Source organism: Lissotriton vulgaris, chromosome 4_1 (genome assembly GCF_964263255.1).
Source record: "Lissotriton vulgaris chromosome 4_1, aLisVul1.2, whole genome shotgun sequence".
Taxonomy (NCBI): Eukaryota; Metazoa; Chordata; class Amphibia; order Caudata; family Salamandridae; genus Lissotriton; species Lissotriton vulgaris.
Window position 1 is genome coordinate 226,321,444 of NC_141691.1, and position 16,620 is coordinate 226,338,063.

A 16,620-nucleotide genomic window follows, 5' to 3' on the forward strand; every position below is an offset into this window, starting at 1 on the left:
CCTCGCCAACCTCGGACTTAAACAGCTCGTCACGACACCCACCCACTCCGCTGGACACACCCTCGACTCCATCTTCTCCGTCAGCAACCACGTTACCTTCAGCCACACCACCGTACTCCACTGGACCGACCACCACTGCATTCACTTCTCCTTCAAGAAACACACCGCGCACAACCAACCGCAATGAATCTCACACCGCAGCTGGAACAAAGTCACCGAAGACCAGCTTATCACCACCTTCGCCTGAGGCCTTCCATCCGAGCCCTCAGACACCAACGCACGGCCCACAACTTCAAACAATGGGTAGAGGACTGCGCCAACACCCTCGCCCCGATCAGGAAACCCTCAAACAGGCGCACCAACACGAGAGCCATCTGGTTCAACGCCGACCTCCAAGCTTCCAAGCAAGCCTACCGAAGACTCGAGAAGCAGTGGCACTGCGACGAGACACCAGATAACCATGCAGCCCTCAAGAACGCCAGACGCAAGCACCACCAACTCATCCCATCCGCCGAAAAGACCTCCCTCAAGGAGCGCATCGACAACAACGTACACAACAGCAAAGACCTCTTCAACATCGAGAAAGAACTCACCACCCCAAGCTCCAGCTCCAATGACATCCCGCTGTTGCAGGAACTCTGCGACTCCCTGGACACCTTCTTCCACCTCAAGATCGCAGACATCCACGACAGCCTAGACACCCAGATGCCAACGACAGACGCCGACACCCCCGACTCAATGCCCACCAAACACACCTACCTCCTGCTCTCCTGGAACAACATCAACGACGAAGACACATCAAAATCATGAACACCATCCACTCCGGCTCACCTTCAGACCCCTGCCCCCACCACTTCTTCAACAAAACAAGCTCCATCATCGCACACCAACTCCGGAAAATCATCAATAGCTCCTTCGAAACCGCTACCTTACTGGAGAGCTGAAAACATGCAGAGATCAACACCTACTCAAAAAACCCAAGGCGGACCCAAAGGACCACAAGAACTTTCGACCCATCTCCCTGCTCCCGTTCCAGGTGAAAGTCATGGAGAAGAAAGCCAACAGACAACTGACCCACTTCCTTGAGAATAACAAGATCCTGGACTCCTCCCAATCTTCTTCCGAAGCAATCACAGCACCAAAACCGTCCTCATCGCCACCACCGACGACATAAGGACCCTGCTGAACACCAGCGAAACCGCGGCCCTCATCCTCCTGGACCTCTCGTCTACCTTCAACACCGTCTACCAATGCACCCTGCACACACGACGCAGGGATCCGTGACAAAACTCTGAACTGGATCACCTCCTTTCTCACCAGCAGAACCCAGAGATTCCGCCTCCCCATTCCGATCCGAAGCCACCACGATCACCTGCGGCGTACCCCAAGGATCATCCACCAACCCGACCCTTTTCAACATCTACATGGCACCTCTCGTCAACATCGACAGCGCACCACCTCAACATCATCTCGTACGCCGACGACACCCAGCTGATCCTCTTCCTCACCAAGGACCCGGCAACCTCCAAATCCAACCTCCACGAGAGAAAGAAGTCCGTCGCAGAGTGGATGACGACCAGCCGCCTGAAACTGAACTTGGACAAGACGGAGGTCCTCATTCTTGGCTCCACCCCCTCCGCATGGGACGACTCCTGGTGGCCGGCCACGCAGGGAATGGCCCCGAAACCCACCAACTACGCTCGCAACCTGGGGTTCATCCTGGACTCAACACTCCCTATGACCCTGCAAGTCAACGTGTTAGTTATCCTCCTCCTGCTTCATCACCCTCCGCATGCTCCGCAAGATCAACAGATGGATCCCCACCGAAACCAGAAGGATAGTCAACCATGCCCTCGTCAGCAGCAGGCCGGACTACGGCAACGCCTTTAGGCGGGATCCACAGCCAAACTCCAGAAATGACTACAACGCATACAAAACGCCTCCGCATGCCTCAACCTTGGAATCCCTCGCCACAGCCACATCACCGCCCACCTGAGAGACCTCCACTGGCTCCCGGTAAACAAAAGGATCACCTTCAAGCTCCTCACCCATGCTCACAAAGCACTCCAGAACGCCGGACCAGCATACCTCAACGAGCGACTCACCTTCTACACCCCAAACCGCAAACTTTGCTCCGCGGACATCGCCACCGTCCCAAGCATCCGCCGAACAACCACCAGCTGCAGATCATTCTCCCACCTTGCAGCCAAGACATGGAACACCCTCCCCACACACCTGCGACAAACCCAGGACCTGCTGACCTTCAGGAAACTTCTCAAAACCTTGCTGTTTGGTCAGTAGCTGCTTCTTCCCCTCCCCCCACTAGCGACTTGAGACCCTCACAGGTGAGTAGCGTGCTTTACAAATGATTGATTGACTGATCGATTGATCTTTTCAGAAAATCTTGGAAAACAGCTAAAAAAGGGAAGATGACTAAACTGTCTGATTCAGACCAAGCACAATTGTGTCAAACACTATAATCAGTGTGCTGAAACCCTGCGGCAAATCCAAACAATATACCCTTAAGTACTAATTGACAAATTACAAGACCAACATCTTTTAGGCTGCAATAATTCAAATGTAGCCTTTTTCCCTAGCATAAAGTCAAATCTAAACATCAATTCTTCCTTATTTAACTAAGTAGGTTCCTAGTTCAGTAGGTAAGAACTATGAAAATAGCTTTTAAATTAAATGAAAATATCGAATTGTTTCCCTTCACGCAAAACTTCCACTGCAAACTTTATTTTTAAAATAATTTTAGTTTAGCATCTGTACAACCATCTTAAATACAAACGGAGCTCATATTGAATATACATGAAAAAGTAAGCTCTGAACTTACTCTGCTTTGAAGTTATAGTACCACAATAAATGTGTTGTCTTTAGAAAAAAATATGATTTTTATAAACATTATTGAAGGATGGCGTTATATAGCAGAGGTTTACCTTTAGGGATCTTTTAAAGACATTCGTAATCCGAATAAATCCATGGTAAATTAATTTTAGTGTTTTCACGTGGCTTGTCAAAACAGGTTTTCACCATTGAGAAAAAAAAAAGGTCAACGGGTGCAAATACACCTGCTTATACACTCAGAAATCTGCAATTGATTCATACTGATGGCCACTGCTGGAAATCTGCTAATTTTGCAGCTTCCAAGGATTACTCGTGGGATACTTTGTGAATTCCAAATATGTCAGAAATTCGCTTCAAATGTTACAGTATCCCTGTCTAGGTTAAAAAATAAATAAAAACCAGATGCATCTTTGTAACTTTCATATGATGTTGAATTTTCGCTTACCTGGAGAAAGTTGTTAAGTGTTTCTTTAACAATTATATTTTCCATCTTAAGAGAGTCATTTGAAATTGAATCAATGTCGAATGTATGAAGTTCAGTGAAATCCTATAAAAGAAACACAATCAATTATTTCAGAAATTATGTATAAGAAAAGAAATTCTATGCACTAAACAGAGTATTAAATGTTCCTATTCTTGAAGCTGCCACTTCTTGTACTGAGCACAGGTCATCTGACCTCACTACATTGGTTTATTTATTTATTGCATTTCTGAAGCACACTATCACCTAACAGGCATCTTGGCGCTCATAACTCTGCCTAACAACGTCCGCAGGACCTTACTATCGCTAATCCCTAAATCTTAGGAAATAGACATGTTTTTAAATTCCTTCTAAATGGCAGGAGACCACTGATTTGTCTCAGCTCAAGAGGTAAGGTGTTCCAGAGCTTTGCAGCAGCGATCCCAAATGATCTACCCCCTGCTCTGACTTTTTTTTAAATCGGGGGATTTTATCAGTTTTGCCCCAGAAGAACGCAAAGTTCGGACAGGGACGTACCACTCAAATTTGCGTTGAAGGGAGATAGGACCCCTTCCATGCAGGGCCTTAAAGACTAGGCAAAGTGATTTGAACTTGATTCTTTGTTTCACAGGGAGCCAGTGCAACTCTGCCAGAGCCACAGAAGCGGAGGACCGTCTCGACCAACTTAGCTGCTGTTGATCTGCATCCTGTCCAGTAAAGATTTGGGAGATTCAAAGAGCAGGGCATTACAGTAGTCGACTCGACTAAGTATGGTACTCGATGCTATCAAGGAGCGAGACAGGGGGGAGAGCAGAGGAAAAGATCTTCCTAAGAGAGCGAATGATGGCCAAACAAGAGTGAAGTAGTGTGGCTCACTGGTTAGAGGCGGCAGACCCGAGAGCAGAGGACGGCCCGGGACCAGGGTTCGATTCCCGGCGCGGCAGGTTTCTGGACCAGGGTCAGCGGACTCGATAATTCTCTCGCCTCGGTGCCCACTCTGATCAGCGATCACACTCGGCAACTCTGGGCATTAGCTTGCCTCATCTTCACTAACGGCCCCACCAGACCGCCGGGGATGCCTGGTCTCACCCTGGAGATACCCATTAAGGGACCATCTCTCAGGGAAGCCAGGAAGGGTCTCGCAGCGGTCGAAGCGCCTTGGGACCCTCCGGGTAAGTAGCGCGCTATATAAATGCCTATACAAGAGTACAAAAAAAACAACAGCCCTCCACTTTTGTAACATGCGCCTCCAGGGTAAGATTACAGTCAAATGTCATACCCAAGTTGCGAACTGTCTTAACGGGCTGGCCAAGGTTGGGGGACTCTGGAGGCCAGAAGTTACTGGGCAGCACAGAGGGGATCCTTCCCATGGCACAGTAAAGCACTTCTGTTTTAGCTCATGAAATTGTAGCAAATTGTCCCTCAACCACTGAGACATGTCTCGCAGGCAGCTATGAAACCCCTCTAAAGAAGTTGACTGCGCTCCCTCCAAGGAGAGAATTAATTGCGTGTCATCCGCGTAATTAACGATCTTAATGTTATAACGCTTGATGACCGCCATCAGGGGTCTCATGTAAATATTAAAAAGAATAGGGCTAATGGCCGAGCCCTGTGGCACGCCATGTGAAACACAAGTAAAGGCGGATTGATAGGGGGAGAGAGATACTGCCTGCTGCCTACCTGACAAAAAGGAGTGGAACCACCTAAGAGCGCAACCCGTCACTGCCACCTCTCTCAACCGTCTCAGTAGGATTTCGTGGTTAACCGTATCGAAGGCGGCAGACCGGTCAAGCAGAATAAGAACCGCTGCCTGACCCCTGTCTGCCGGCCCCCGAAGATCGTCCATCATGGTCCCCAAGGCCGTCTCGGTGCCGTGAGCCGGCCGAAACCCAAACTGCTTCTCCTCCAGAAGCTTAGCTTGTTCTAAGTATGTGGACAGTGTGCCACTCACCACCCGTTCTACTATTTTGGCAGGAAAAGGAAGGAGGGATATAGGTCTGACATTTTTAAGACACTCTGGATCGAGGGAAGGCTTCTTAAGCAGGGGTTTAGCATGCAATGACCTTCATCCTACCTCCTGCCTGACTTTCTCTTGCCGTATAAAAACCACCCTAGGCCCCTCAATCTTCCCTTAGCAGAGGTGAGTCTTCTGCTTCCTCAGCTCCATCTCCTGTCAACCATTACTACCCAGCCCCTAACTGCACATGCTCCTTTATTGCAGATTACATTATCGAGGCGGCACATGTAGTCATTATTATGGATAAAGCAATGACCGTGTCATCAATAACTTGCTGCCTTGTGTGCAGTGCATGTTTCAATGACGTTATCGTGACTCCACACAATCAGTATTCTCGTGATTGGCTTGTGGAGTCTGGAAGCCTGGGTGCTTCCTGTTCCTGCGTCAACGGAAGAAGAGGATAGAGGAGAAGCGGGAGTCGGCAGGTAAATGTATTTTTTTTCCTTTTTTGTTTTTTTTTTAACCCCCCGCCCCAAACACTACTGCCTCGTAGCAGCCACTACTGCCTCAACAATCCTCACTCAGCTTCAGCTCTCCACATCCCTTTTTTACACACTCATTTTTATTATTTGTATTTTCTTTACTGATTTCATTGAAGTGAAGTTGCTGCACCATTACTTCGAGGTAAGCATTCTTTATGCAATGTATTTTTAGGAATCAGTTTTTTAAACAGACTTTTCATGACAATAATTTCACCGTCTACCTTACTCCTAATAAGATTAAGGTAGTTATTACCAGCAAAAAGGCTACAGTAATATAGTAATTAGTAATGAAGGATTATAGAATCACCATGAGTGCCAAATCTGGGAAAGCTCATAGTCTATAATGAGAGTGTCCAATTTAGCACCCCTAGGTCTCAAGAGTATTACCAAGGCACTTAACCAGATAATTTCAGTAAAAGCTGGCAGTAAGCTAATAGGCCTTCAGTTTTGTAGCTCTCCTCGACCAGGATCAGCCTTCTTCTACGGGGATATGACACCTTTCTTACAGAACTTTTTTAGGGGAGCCGGACTTAAGTCGCTAAAAACGCCTCTAGCTACATCCTGAAAGATTTGATGAAGCTTAATGATGTTATTGAACTAGGAGTAGGATCAGACAGAGGGGGTCGGCGAGTCTGCAGGTCTAGGCAATTGGATTTCATCATAGATGTCGTTGATCTTATTTGACAAAAGGAGGTCAAGTTCTCTCAAAGCATTAACATTGGAGTGATAGCTGACCCACAGCATTCAAGTGGAATGAAGAAACTGACAATGTTTAAAACATTGTGGCACAGATTTTCAGAACAGTTGGAAGGAAATGGTTTCTTCCTTTACAACATGCATGTATAACTTTCCATATCCGAGTGGAGCTATGAAGAGTAAGGAACCGTTTTTTTTAGATGTAACTCAAGTTCTCTTAGAGGGGTATTTCCATGATAAGTCATAAGCACTTGAATAGTCCTGTCCACGTGTGGGGACCCAGGAGCACTTCTTCTAGATATTTCTTCTTAAGTGGATATTCTTTGCCTTTCTTCTGGAAGGCCTGTAAAGACACTCAAGAGATAGAGAGACAAATAATGCAGCCTAGGTACATAGGCTAAACTGGACAAACTCTTCATCCTGAAGTGAAAAAGGTGCCAGCACACTATTTTTTAGAGGACTTTGAAATATTTTACACACAGAAGGAATCTCCTTCCCAAAACCCTTTTTCATGATAGACATGAAGGAGAACAGGACAGATTAGCCCCATAGGCTGCAATTAAATGTCTCAAAAATAGAGGCTGTGCCTTTAAGAATCTATGGACCACCAGTATCCCATCATGCACAGCTGGTGGCAGTTACTTCAGTTCTTTTTGAAGGTGACATGAGATCTATGCAGATTGTTTGATCACCTGTATATTTCACAGCGGGAAGGCAGGAGGGTTTCTTATGACTTACAGAAATACCCCTACGAGAGAACTGGAGTTACATGTAAGAAACTGTTCCTTCTCTTGTAGGGGATTTCTACGTATAGTCCTAAGCACTTGAATAGATTAGCAAGCCTATACCCACAAACCATGGTGGAGGAGACAGAGAATCATTGCAGTAAAATTAAGCAAATCAGTTTCTTAGGAAAGCCTGCTCTGCCTGAGCATCTGCCCTAGCTTCAGAGTCTAGGTAGTAGTGTCTAGTGAATGTATGAACTCACTTCTAGGTCACCACTTTGCAAATCTCTGGAATAGGAATACAGTGGAGCAAAGCAGCGGTAACTGCTTTTCCCCTAGTAGAAGGTGCCTTAGGTCTAGCAGAGAGAGTTTTGTTAGCCTTTTGATAAAAAAGTAAGATACATGAACCAATCCATTGTGAGATGCATTGCTTAGAGGTGACGAAGCTTGTACGAAGGAAGCAATAGTTGATAGTGGATCTCCGTATATCTTTTGTTTTGCCAAGATAAAATTTGGGAACTTGTCTAACATCCAGGGAATGGAGGGATCTTTTCTCTGAAGTAAACAGATGCTGAAAAAATGTAAGCAAATAGATTGCTTGGTTAACATGAAAATACGAAATCACCTTAGGGAAGAACTTCGGATGAGTCCATATGACTACTTTGGGTGCATGAAATATGTGTATGGCTCACGAGAGCAGAGGGCTTGGACTTCACTAACCCTCTGGGCAGATGTGATACCCACACGGAAAGCTGTTTTCCAAGACGGGTGTTGAAGAGACGCCTGATGTATGGGTTCAAAGAGTTTCTGCACAAGGCGTGAAAAAAACACATTAAGCTCCCATGGAGGGGAAGGGCATCTAATAAGAGGAAAAACCTTCTTCAAACCTTCCAGGAAATCTTTCATGACAGGGATTCAGAAAAAGGAAGTTAGTGAAGGACGTTTTCTGTAGGCAAGTAAGAGCTGGCAGGTGAAACTTAATGGGAGAAAATTGCAAGCCAGATTGCGCCAAAATGGAGCAGGAATGGAATGATGAAATCTTCCTGGCTAGAGGTAGGGGCCTCGTTTTTCGATGAACACCATATTAAATGCAGGTTTATATAGCGCTAGGATCGACTCCCGGAGGAGTATCTCCGCGCTTCGACCGCTGCGAAACCCTTCCTGGCTTCCCTGAGAGATGGTCCCTTAGTGGGTATCTCCAGGGTGAGACCAGGCATCCCCGGCGGTCTGGTGGGGCCGTTAGTGAAGATGAGGCAAGCTAATGCCCAGAGTTGCCGAGTGTGATCGCTGATCAAAGTGGGCACCGAGGCGAGAGAATTATCGAGTCCGCTGACCCTGGTCCAGAAACCTGCCGCGTCAGGAATCGAACCCTGGTCCCGGGCCGTCCTCTGCTCTCGGGTCTGCCGCCTCTAACCAGTGAGCCACACTACTTCATATGCAGAATTGCTTCCATTTGACTGCATAAGTGAAATGTGTGGAAGGCTGCCTTGCTTCTCTGAGGATCTCTGTGCAGTCTTGCGGCAGGATCAAGTATCCATACTACACTAGCTCAGGAGCCATGCTGCCAAACTCAAAGAAGAGAGGTTGGGGTGCACCATATGGCCTCCGAAGTTAAGTCAGTAGATCTCTACTGCATGGCAACCTGCGATGTGGGCAGATGGACAGGTGGAGGAGGTTCGTGAACCACCACTAATGGCCACTCTGGAGCTATGAGTATTATCTTGGTCCTCGAGTGAGGCTGTTTGATGAGGACTAGCAGGATCAGTGGAACTGGTGGAAATGGAAAGAGAAACTTGCCAGCCCAATTGATCCTTAGGGCATTCCCCAACATTTCTGGTTGGAAGTATCTCAATGCGAAGTTTTTGGCATTTGCCGTTTTCTGCGGAGGCAAATAAGTTGATATCCAGAGTGATCCACCTTCTGAAGATATCATGGCCCAAGTTGTCGCTTAAGACCCACTTGTGATTTTCTTTGAGGAGTCTGCTGAGGAAGTCGACTTGAGCATTTTGATCACCTGGGAGGTGAGCCACGTGAGGTTACTGGCCAGAAGCCACTTCCAGACTATCTGGGTTTCTTGAAACAAAAGTCTGGACCTCGTCCCTCCCTGCATGTACATCGTTGTTGTAATATCCAACACAACAACAAGAAAGTTAGAGCTGAACAATGGTTGAAAGACTTTCAGCGCCAGATGAACTGCCCTTAGCTACAGGAGATTGATGTGGTATGTAGACTTCCTCTGTGACCACTTGCACTGGATTTGAACATGGTCCATGTGGGCTACCGATCCTAGGAGTGAGGCATCCGTGACTATGGTCTGAGAAGGTATCTCCGTGCGAAAAGGAATCCCTCGTGGGGGATTGGTTGGATAGCACCACCATTTGAGGGACCGCTGCGCATGCGGAGACAATTAAATCATGTTGCCCTAATTGCCCGGCAGTTGGTCCCACTAGTGTTCGAGGATCTCCTGTAGGGGTCTCATGTGAAGACGTGCATTTGGCATGATTAAAATGCAGGAAGCCATTGAGCCGAGGAGAGAGGAGACTCTTCTCATGATGTAATGAGATTTTGAGCCTTCTGAAGGATCGATATGAGTCTCTCTTCCAAAAGACACACGCTTTCCTGAAGGATATCGATTGTGTCCCCAAGATAGTGTAGGAATTGCACTGGGATAGAGGTTGACTTTGCTTGGTTGACAAGAAGGCCCATCCATTGTAGGAGATTGTAAACCCCATTGAAATGAAGCTGAGCCTCCTGAGACGTGGCTGATTTGATCAGTCATTCATTTAGATAAGGGTAGACGAACACTTTGTGTTTCCGGAGATGGACAGTAACCACTGCCATGCATTTGAGGAAAGTTCTGGGCGCTGACTTTAGATCAAATGGAAGCACTCAGTACTAACAGTGGTGTGCCCCAGTATGAACCTCAAGAACTTGTGATGCTTTCTGGTAACTGTTATGTGAAAGTATGCATCTTGAAGGTTGATGTCTGCAGAGCCAGTCCCCTTGATGCAACTGAGGGTAACTTTGCTGTATTGACAGCATCCGAAACGTCTGTCACCGAATCCACCTGTTAATCTGAATCAGGTAATGTATAGAGTTGCATCCTCTTTTTGACCTCTTCCTCAAGCTTCAAGGATGCTGAAAGAGTGATGGAGAATTATCTTTCTCGCCCCCTCAACGTTGATCTGCTAGTCAACATCCTGTCCTGACATCGATCGACAGTTGTGTCTCGACGCCGATTGTGGATGGTTTGTCAACGTCGATCAACTGTGGTGTGTCGGCTCCGATAAAGATCTCAACGGCGACCTGCATGGTGATGTCGATTGTACGGGGCTTCTCGAAGTCAACCTGGGTTCATGTGTTGATGTCTGTCCCCGCTACCTCTACGTATATTGGCTGTGTTTTGCCTATGTCAATCCGTGGGCTCATGGAAAACAGTTCGGTTCCGTACCTCCTCTTGACGTCATTGTCCTTGACGTCAACCAGGACCAGCAGTGGTTTTCAGCCCTCTTCTTCCTGGAAAGTCCACCAGAGGCTAAAGAAAAAGCCATGAAAGAGGAATAACCCTTTACCCTGAGGTTCCACCTTCCCTTTGCTTTTGCCGCTCTTCTTCTTCCTCAAGGTGAATCTTCTCTCTGTCATACACGGTGCACCTGGAGAATGTTGTACAAATCTGGCAAGAGTCAGGAATGTGACTTTCAGGTAGACACAGTATACAAACTCTGTGAGGATCGGTCTTGGCCTTCTTCTTACCACTGTCTGGACATTTATCAAAAAGAGATTTTTAAGAGAAAATCCAACTTTTACTGTCAGTAAAAGACAGAGAAAGGCAGACAAAGACCAAAGATGTCATGTGAATTAGTTGTAGGTAAAATTCAGAAATTAATTTTGAAGGAAAAAAACAAAAATTGGCCGAGCTCAATTTTCCAGGGTCCTGTCAGCAGAAAAAAAGAGCTGAAGTCACTGCCATCAGCTGTGCATATTGGATAATGGGGGTCTATGGATTCTTAAAGGCACAACCTCTATTTTTGAGCCATATGATGGCAGCCTCTGGGGCTACTCTGTCCTGCTCTCATTCATCTCTATCATGAAAAAGGGCTTTGTGATGGATATTCATTCTGTATGTAAAACATTTTAAATTCCTCTCAAATATAGTGTACAGGCACCATTTTCACTTCAGGATGAAGACATTTTCGCCAGTGTAGCCTATGTACTTAGGCTACATTATCTGTCTCTCTCTCTCTCTCTCTCTCTCTCTCTCTCTCTCTCTCTCTCTCTCTCTCTCTCTCTCTCTCTCTCTCTCTCTCTCTCTCTCTCTCTCTCTCTCGTGTCTTTCGAAGCCTTCCTGAAGAAAGGCGAAGAATATCTGCTTAGTAAGATATATCTAGAATAACTGTCCACTGATAGTATAAGCTTATCATTTAATTGGCACAAGGTATCTTTAGTCTCATAAGTGTGTCTATCTGGATTTAAATGGGCAACATCTGGTGCATTGCTGTTAAACAGCCTCCTAAGTCTATCCTTAAGGAACAATACCATCTTGGTTGGTACCAACCCCTTGACAATTAATGAGATGGGAGATCATACCTATCCAATACAAATGTTTTCTAGACATAATAGGCCCTCCTCGACCCACATTTCCTTACTGTAGGACACTCATTCAGTGGGATAGTGAATGTTGGTGTGATAGCAAACTCTAAGAGACCGATTCACAGAGCTTACTTAAGACAAAATCATAAACTTACTACTTTTGATATACACAGAAGGCATTTAGTAGTTTTACGTTAGGATTTTCTCTTAAATTAGGATTGTGTCTTAAGTAAAACTTAAGTTTAACGTAAGTTTGTCTTAAATTTAATTTAAGATAAAATCCTAACTTTAAAAAAATCCTAATTTAAGACAAAATCCTAATTTAAGACTACTTAATGCCTTCTGTGAACACCAACAGTAGTAAGTTTATGATTTTGTCTTAAGTTAGTTCTGTGAATCGGCCCCTACATCTGTACTGGATGTATTCCCAGTCAGGTTTCAGTAACAAAAAACAAAATAAAGATCACAGTTGTAGTAAAATATTATTTAGACTATCTGTTAATGGTGTTTAGAGAGTGAGTACATATTAAGCCGTCTGTCCTTATATAAATGTAATTTGCGGCAGGACACTCACCTGTGAATACAGGGCAGGAGAATGAGAACTCTGTTCCAATATTATGTTGAATGTTATGAATATGTCCTCTGGACTGTTGTCATAATCTAATGTACACCAATGCTGACAGGTAACTGTACTATAAAAGCATGTAAAACGAGTAAATAATAAAAGAGTATGCAGTGTAGCAATTTGCCTTCTGATGTCAGCATTCAGTTAGTTTGAGCCTCGGCCAAGTTGTACAGTTCGGTTAGGGAGTAGCTAAGTGGGAGAAGGGTAGAGTTGCTGGAACAAAGTGCAGACAGGCTCGCCATTGCCATGTATTCCACAAACCTGTTGCACAGACATGCAACACCTACGTCTAAATTAGCAACTGCTCTACAGGTCAACGAGAGCATTGACCAGTGCTCATACCCGTCAACTAGAGCATTGACCAGTGCTCATACCAAGATTTCCACAATGTTTTTGTCACAAGTGACGAGGGACAAGAGAATAAGGTGCTGGTGCACTTGGCTTGAGTGAATGAGTTCTCAAACAGTTGAGAGCTCCACAGAATGAAAGTAAGCCCAAAACTAAAGAGAGACAGTACTTCTTCATAAGGATAGGCCACAGAGCGAGGAAAATCACATGACACATCAATAGCAGAATGAAGGTACAATAAAAGAAGGACAATTCTGGGGAATTAAGTGGTGCCTGGCGCTAAATAGCACCAGCCGCCCAACACACTGTAAAAAGCTAGAGCACAAAACTGCTCCTCCCAAGATGGCCCCAGTGAATATCACATGTGACAAAGGATGGGAGTTCAATTGCGGGTGTGCTAGGCATGTGATAAAGGCTTGGAGTGAGACTGGGGTCCTAGGAATGGTCGTATTTGGGAACAATAATGCATCTAGCACCTGAATGTGAAAGACCATGATGAATCAAGTCGTAAGAAGTGGTCCTTAGATTTTCTCTAAAGGGGCATATTATACTCCTTTGTCTTTAAGTTAGCCACAAACAGATTATCAAACCAACTTATCCTGCCTGCAAAGAATAAGACATTATAAAACTGTTCAAATCCAGTGCAAAAGCAATCATCAGTTAAAATGTGGACATCATAAAAATGCTTCCTGCCCTCTCAGATATATATTTCCTCAGTTGAGAATAAGTGACATGAGTTAGGTGTACAATTCAGATCTCTGACCCAAATATGCATATCTTGATGAGAATCCTCTGGCCATGTATTCCTCAACAGAAGCTTAAGCTCTTAAATTAAGTGCCAACTTTGGTGTTGAAGGAACCATGAGTATTTACTATAATTTTGTCTCAAGGACTGATATTGAAAGCTATTGGTCATGGAATGTATATTATGGCAACAATCAATAGGGTAATGATCAAATAACCTAGCACTAGACGCAGGGCTCAAAACAGGCCAGATGAAGATCGTCAAGTAGTAAATCAGAAAAGAAAAAAAAACATTGCTAATAAATAGCATACAAAAGGCACAGCACCAGAGACTAAATTTTCAAGAAAATAAGTGTATTTCGCATGAAGCAAAACGGGGAAAAGCATTCCACAAAAGGTTTTCAGACAAATTGCAAAACTACAACCCACCCAGTGTTAAGTTTGTTAGAGAATCAGGTCATAAAAAGGAATCTAGGGGCATATTATCAAGAACGGCATTAAAATCATCGCCGCTTTAGCGGCAGGAAACTGCTGCTAAAGCGGCGATAATGGGCTTCATAATATGCCCTTGTGAATTCCCATAGAAGCCCATGTGGGAATTCACAAGGGCATATTATCAAGCCCATTATCGCCGCTTTAGCAGCAGTTTACTGTCGCTAAAGCATCGATAATTTTAACGCCGTTTTTGATAATATGCCCCATGGATTGCTGATGGGGTGTTGCATAAGTTTCAGAGAGTTTAGTTCCAAACAACAAATATTTTACACAATTATTCTCAAAAGTAGCGTTTCAAAATCTTTATGGGCACTGGAGATTAATACAGCATTACGTCTTTCTTCGAATGCTGTTAACAAAAACACTCTAATGAGCATGCTGCTGTCAGAGCATTAATCGGTACACCTGACAAGTTCACCATTGCAGACCTACCCATGAATTGTCCACAGGAAACCAAACGCGTTTCGGCGCACAATATACATTAGTTACGTGACCAAGGCGTGTTGGATGCCGAAACTCATTATTTTCTTGTAGCTACTACGTACAAAATAAAATAGAATTAATGTCTTTAAGACTGCCGGACTAAGGTTTTTCCTTGGAGTGTAAGTCTCGGATTTTTTTGCCCGGAGTGTGTTGCTATTTGTATATAGGTTCTTCACCTGAACCAAAGCCGTAGGGTCCCAGCTTGAGGACCAGCGTTTCTGATTATATACATATACAAATAAATACACATATAAATGTACACACACACATATATTTTACACACAGCCACATATCTACAGACATGCAGGTAAAGGTTTAAAGAAGAAATATACGAAATACATGTTTCTATGATAACGTTAAAGGTTTAATTATTTTACCTCGCCCAGTTTATTCTGGATCCATAGAAATGTCTGTATATTTCTTTCAATGTCCCAGTGTTTTTCTGCAGGACACTCCCCATCTTCTACATGAATTGAACACACAGGCCTCTGATCATCTAAAACCTGAATATGAAAAAAAGTGTTTTTTAAAGGTAAAAGTAACTTAATCAATTAATGATATCAATATTTTAAATTATGCAACATCCTTAATTCTCATTCCTATGGTAATGTAAACGAATCTCATTAGGGCCTCATTTGATGACAACCATTATCACCACAGGGATTAATGAGGCCACCATATTTACATCAAGGAGGACACAGAAAGAGGAAATAAGAAAAATAACATATAGTTGTATGTCATAAATAATTAAAGTCTTTCAAAAGCAATGCAATGAGTGTGGTAGTTGCATGTTAGAAGTTTGTGGTGTGAATGCAGGCGTTCTGAAACTAAGCTTCCAGCCTCAGACTGACAGGACTGGGCCTTTTTCTATTAACCAATCAAAAGGCCTGATGTTTCTGAGTGTATTTCAGGTATTCCATATTTGTGGAGACTTGATTGCTCTATTCTTTTGCCAGAACTGCTCTGGCATGACACATACGTAGGAGGCTGGCACAGAATGGTAAGGTAGAATGCTCAAGGTTGGGCAGAGCAGAATGCCTAGGATTCTGTGCATTTTCTCTTGGTGTAGGCTGAACAAAATGATCCTAGATCATATTCCAACGCTCCCACTCATGTTCAGTGTACTGTATTTCTCTAGATAGGTTTTACTCTACAAATACCCTTACATGCAGCCATGCAATACGAAATAAGGAAATGGATTTCTATGGGACACATTGTAAAAAGAAGTCATAGGGAAGCCATTGTCTACTCTAGAATGTATGAGTTGAAACCCTGTTTTAGGAATCACATCCCAAACTTCTCTCATGCCACATCAGAGAAACCAGACTATTGACCCATTGCTACTTCCTTGGGAAACCTTCTTGAGCTCATGACAACTGTACAGCTTAACACTGGAGAATGCTTTAGAGAATGCCCAGAGCTTAGGGCTTGTAACTCCCCTTAAATTACTACTGATGCACTGACTGTGCTTTCTTACAAAGAGTTGGCTATTCAGCAGAAGTCCTCCTGGCATTCATATGAGTGCCTGTGTCTTCTGTCGATTTGGAGCAAAGGGGAATAACTGGTGGCGTGGCCTATATTTGGCAACTGTTGCCCCACTTTTCCATATTTCATCTTTTTATTTATTAATCACAACTGTATTCTGTTTATACAAACAGTTTATTTCAGCATATTCACACATATTCTACCGAGGCAAAATCAGAGTGAATTTAATGTTGTATTATATGTTGGAAGTCTGAGATGGTACAAAACTATGCCTTCAAATAACTCTGGAGTTATATTGTATTTCCGACAGGGGTTTCTATCTGCAGTGTTGACATTGAGATACAGTATGGCTTTCTGTACATTAACAGGTGTGTAGCAAAGTGGAGGAATATGTCTTTTCTGCTTGTTAACCTTTGATTTTCGTTTTTTTCTGCACTACAATTTTGCTTTGCTGATATTAGGAATTTTACTGTCACGTTGCTATTCAGTTCAAGAGTTTGTGTGCTCTGGCGATAAAATGGTATTGATAAACCGGTTCAACCCCTTTGGCCTATTTAACTTTCCTGTAAGGCTACAGTTAATTGTAAATGCACCAATGGCATCAGCGTTACAGTTTATGT

General features: G+C 44.2%; 1 protein-coding gene across 3 annotated transcripts in view; it reads right to left on the minus strand.

Annotated features, from left to right (window-relative positions):
• LOC147718601 (uncharacterized) overlaps positions 1 to 16,620 on the minus strand; it is a 408,142-nt gene that overhangs the window by 109,007 nt on the left and 282,515 nt on the right. For all 3 annotated transcript variants that reach the window (XM_086918560.1, XM_086918561.1, XM_086918562.1), the window contains 2 exons: positions 14,893 to 15,018; positions 3,296 to 3,397 (listed from right to left, as the gene is read on the minus strand). In XM_086918560.1, the coding sequence (XP_086774686.1) occupies positions 3,296 to 3,397; positions 14,893 to 15,018 (228 nt within the window). The remainder of the gene's footprint in view (positions 1 to 3,295; positions 3,398 to 14,892; positions 15,019 to 16,620) is intronic.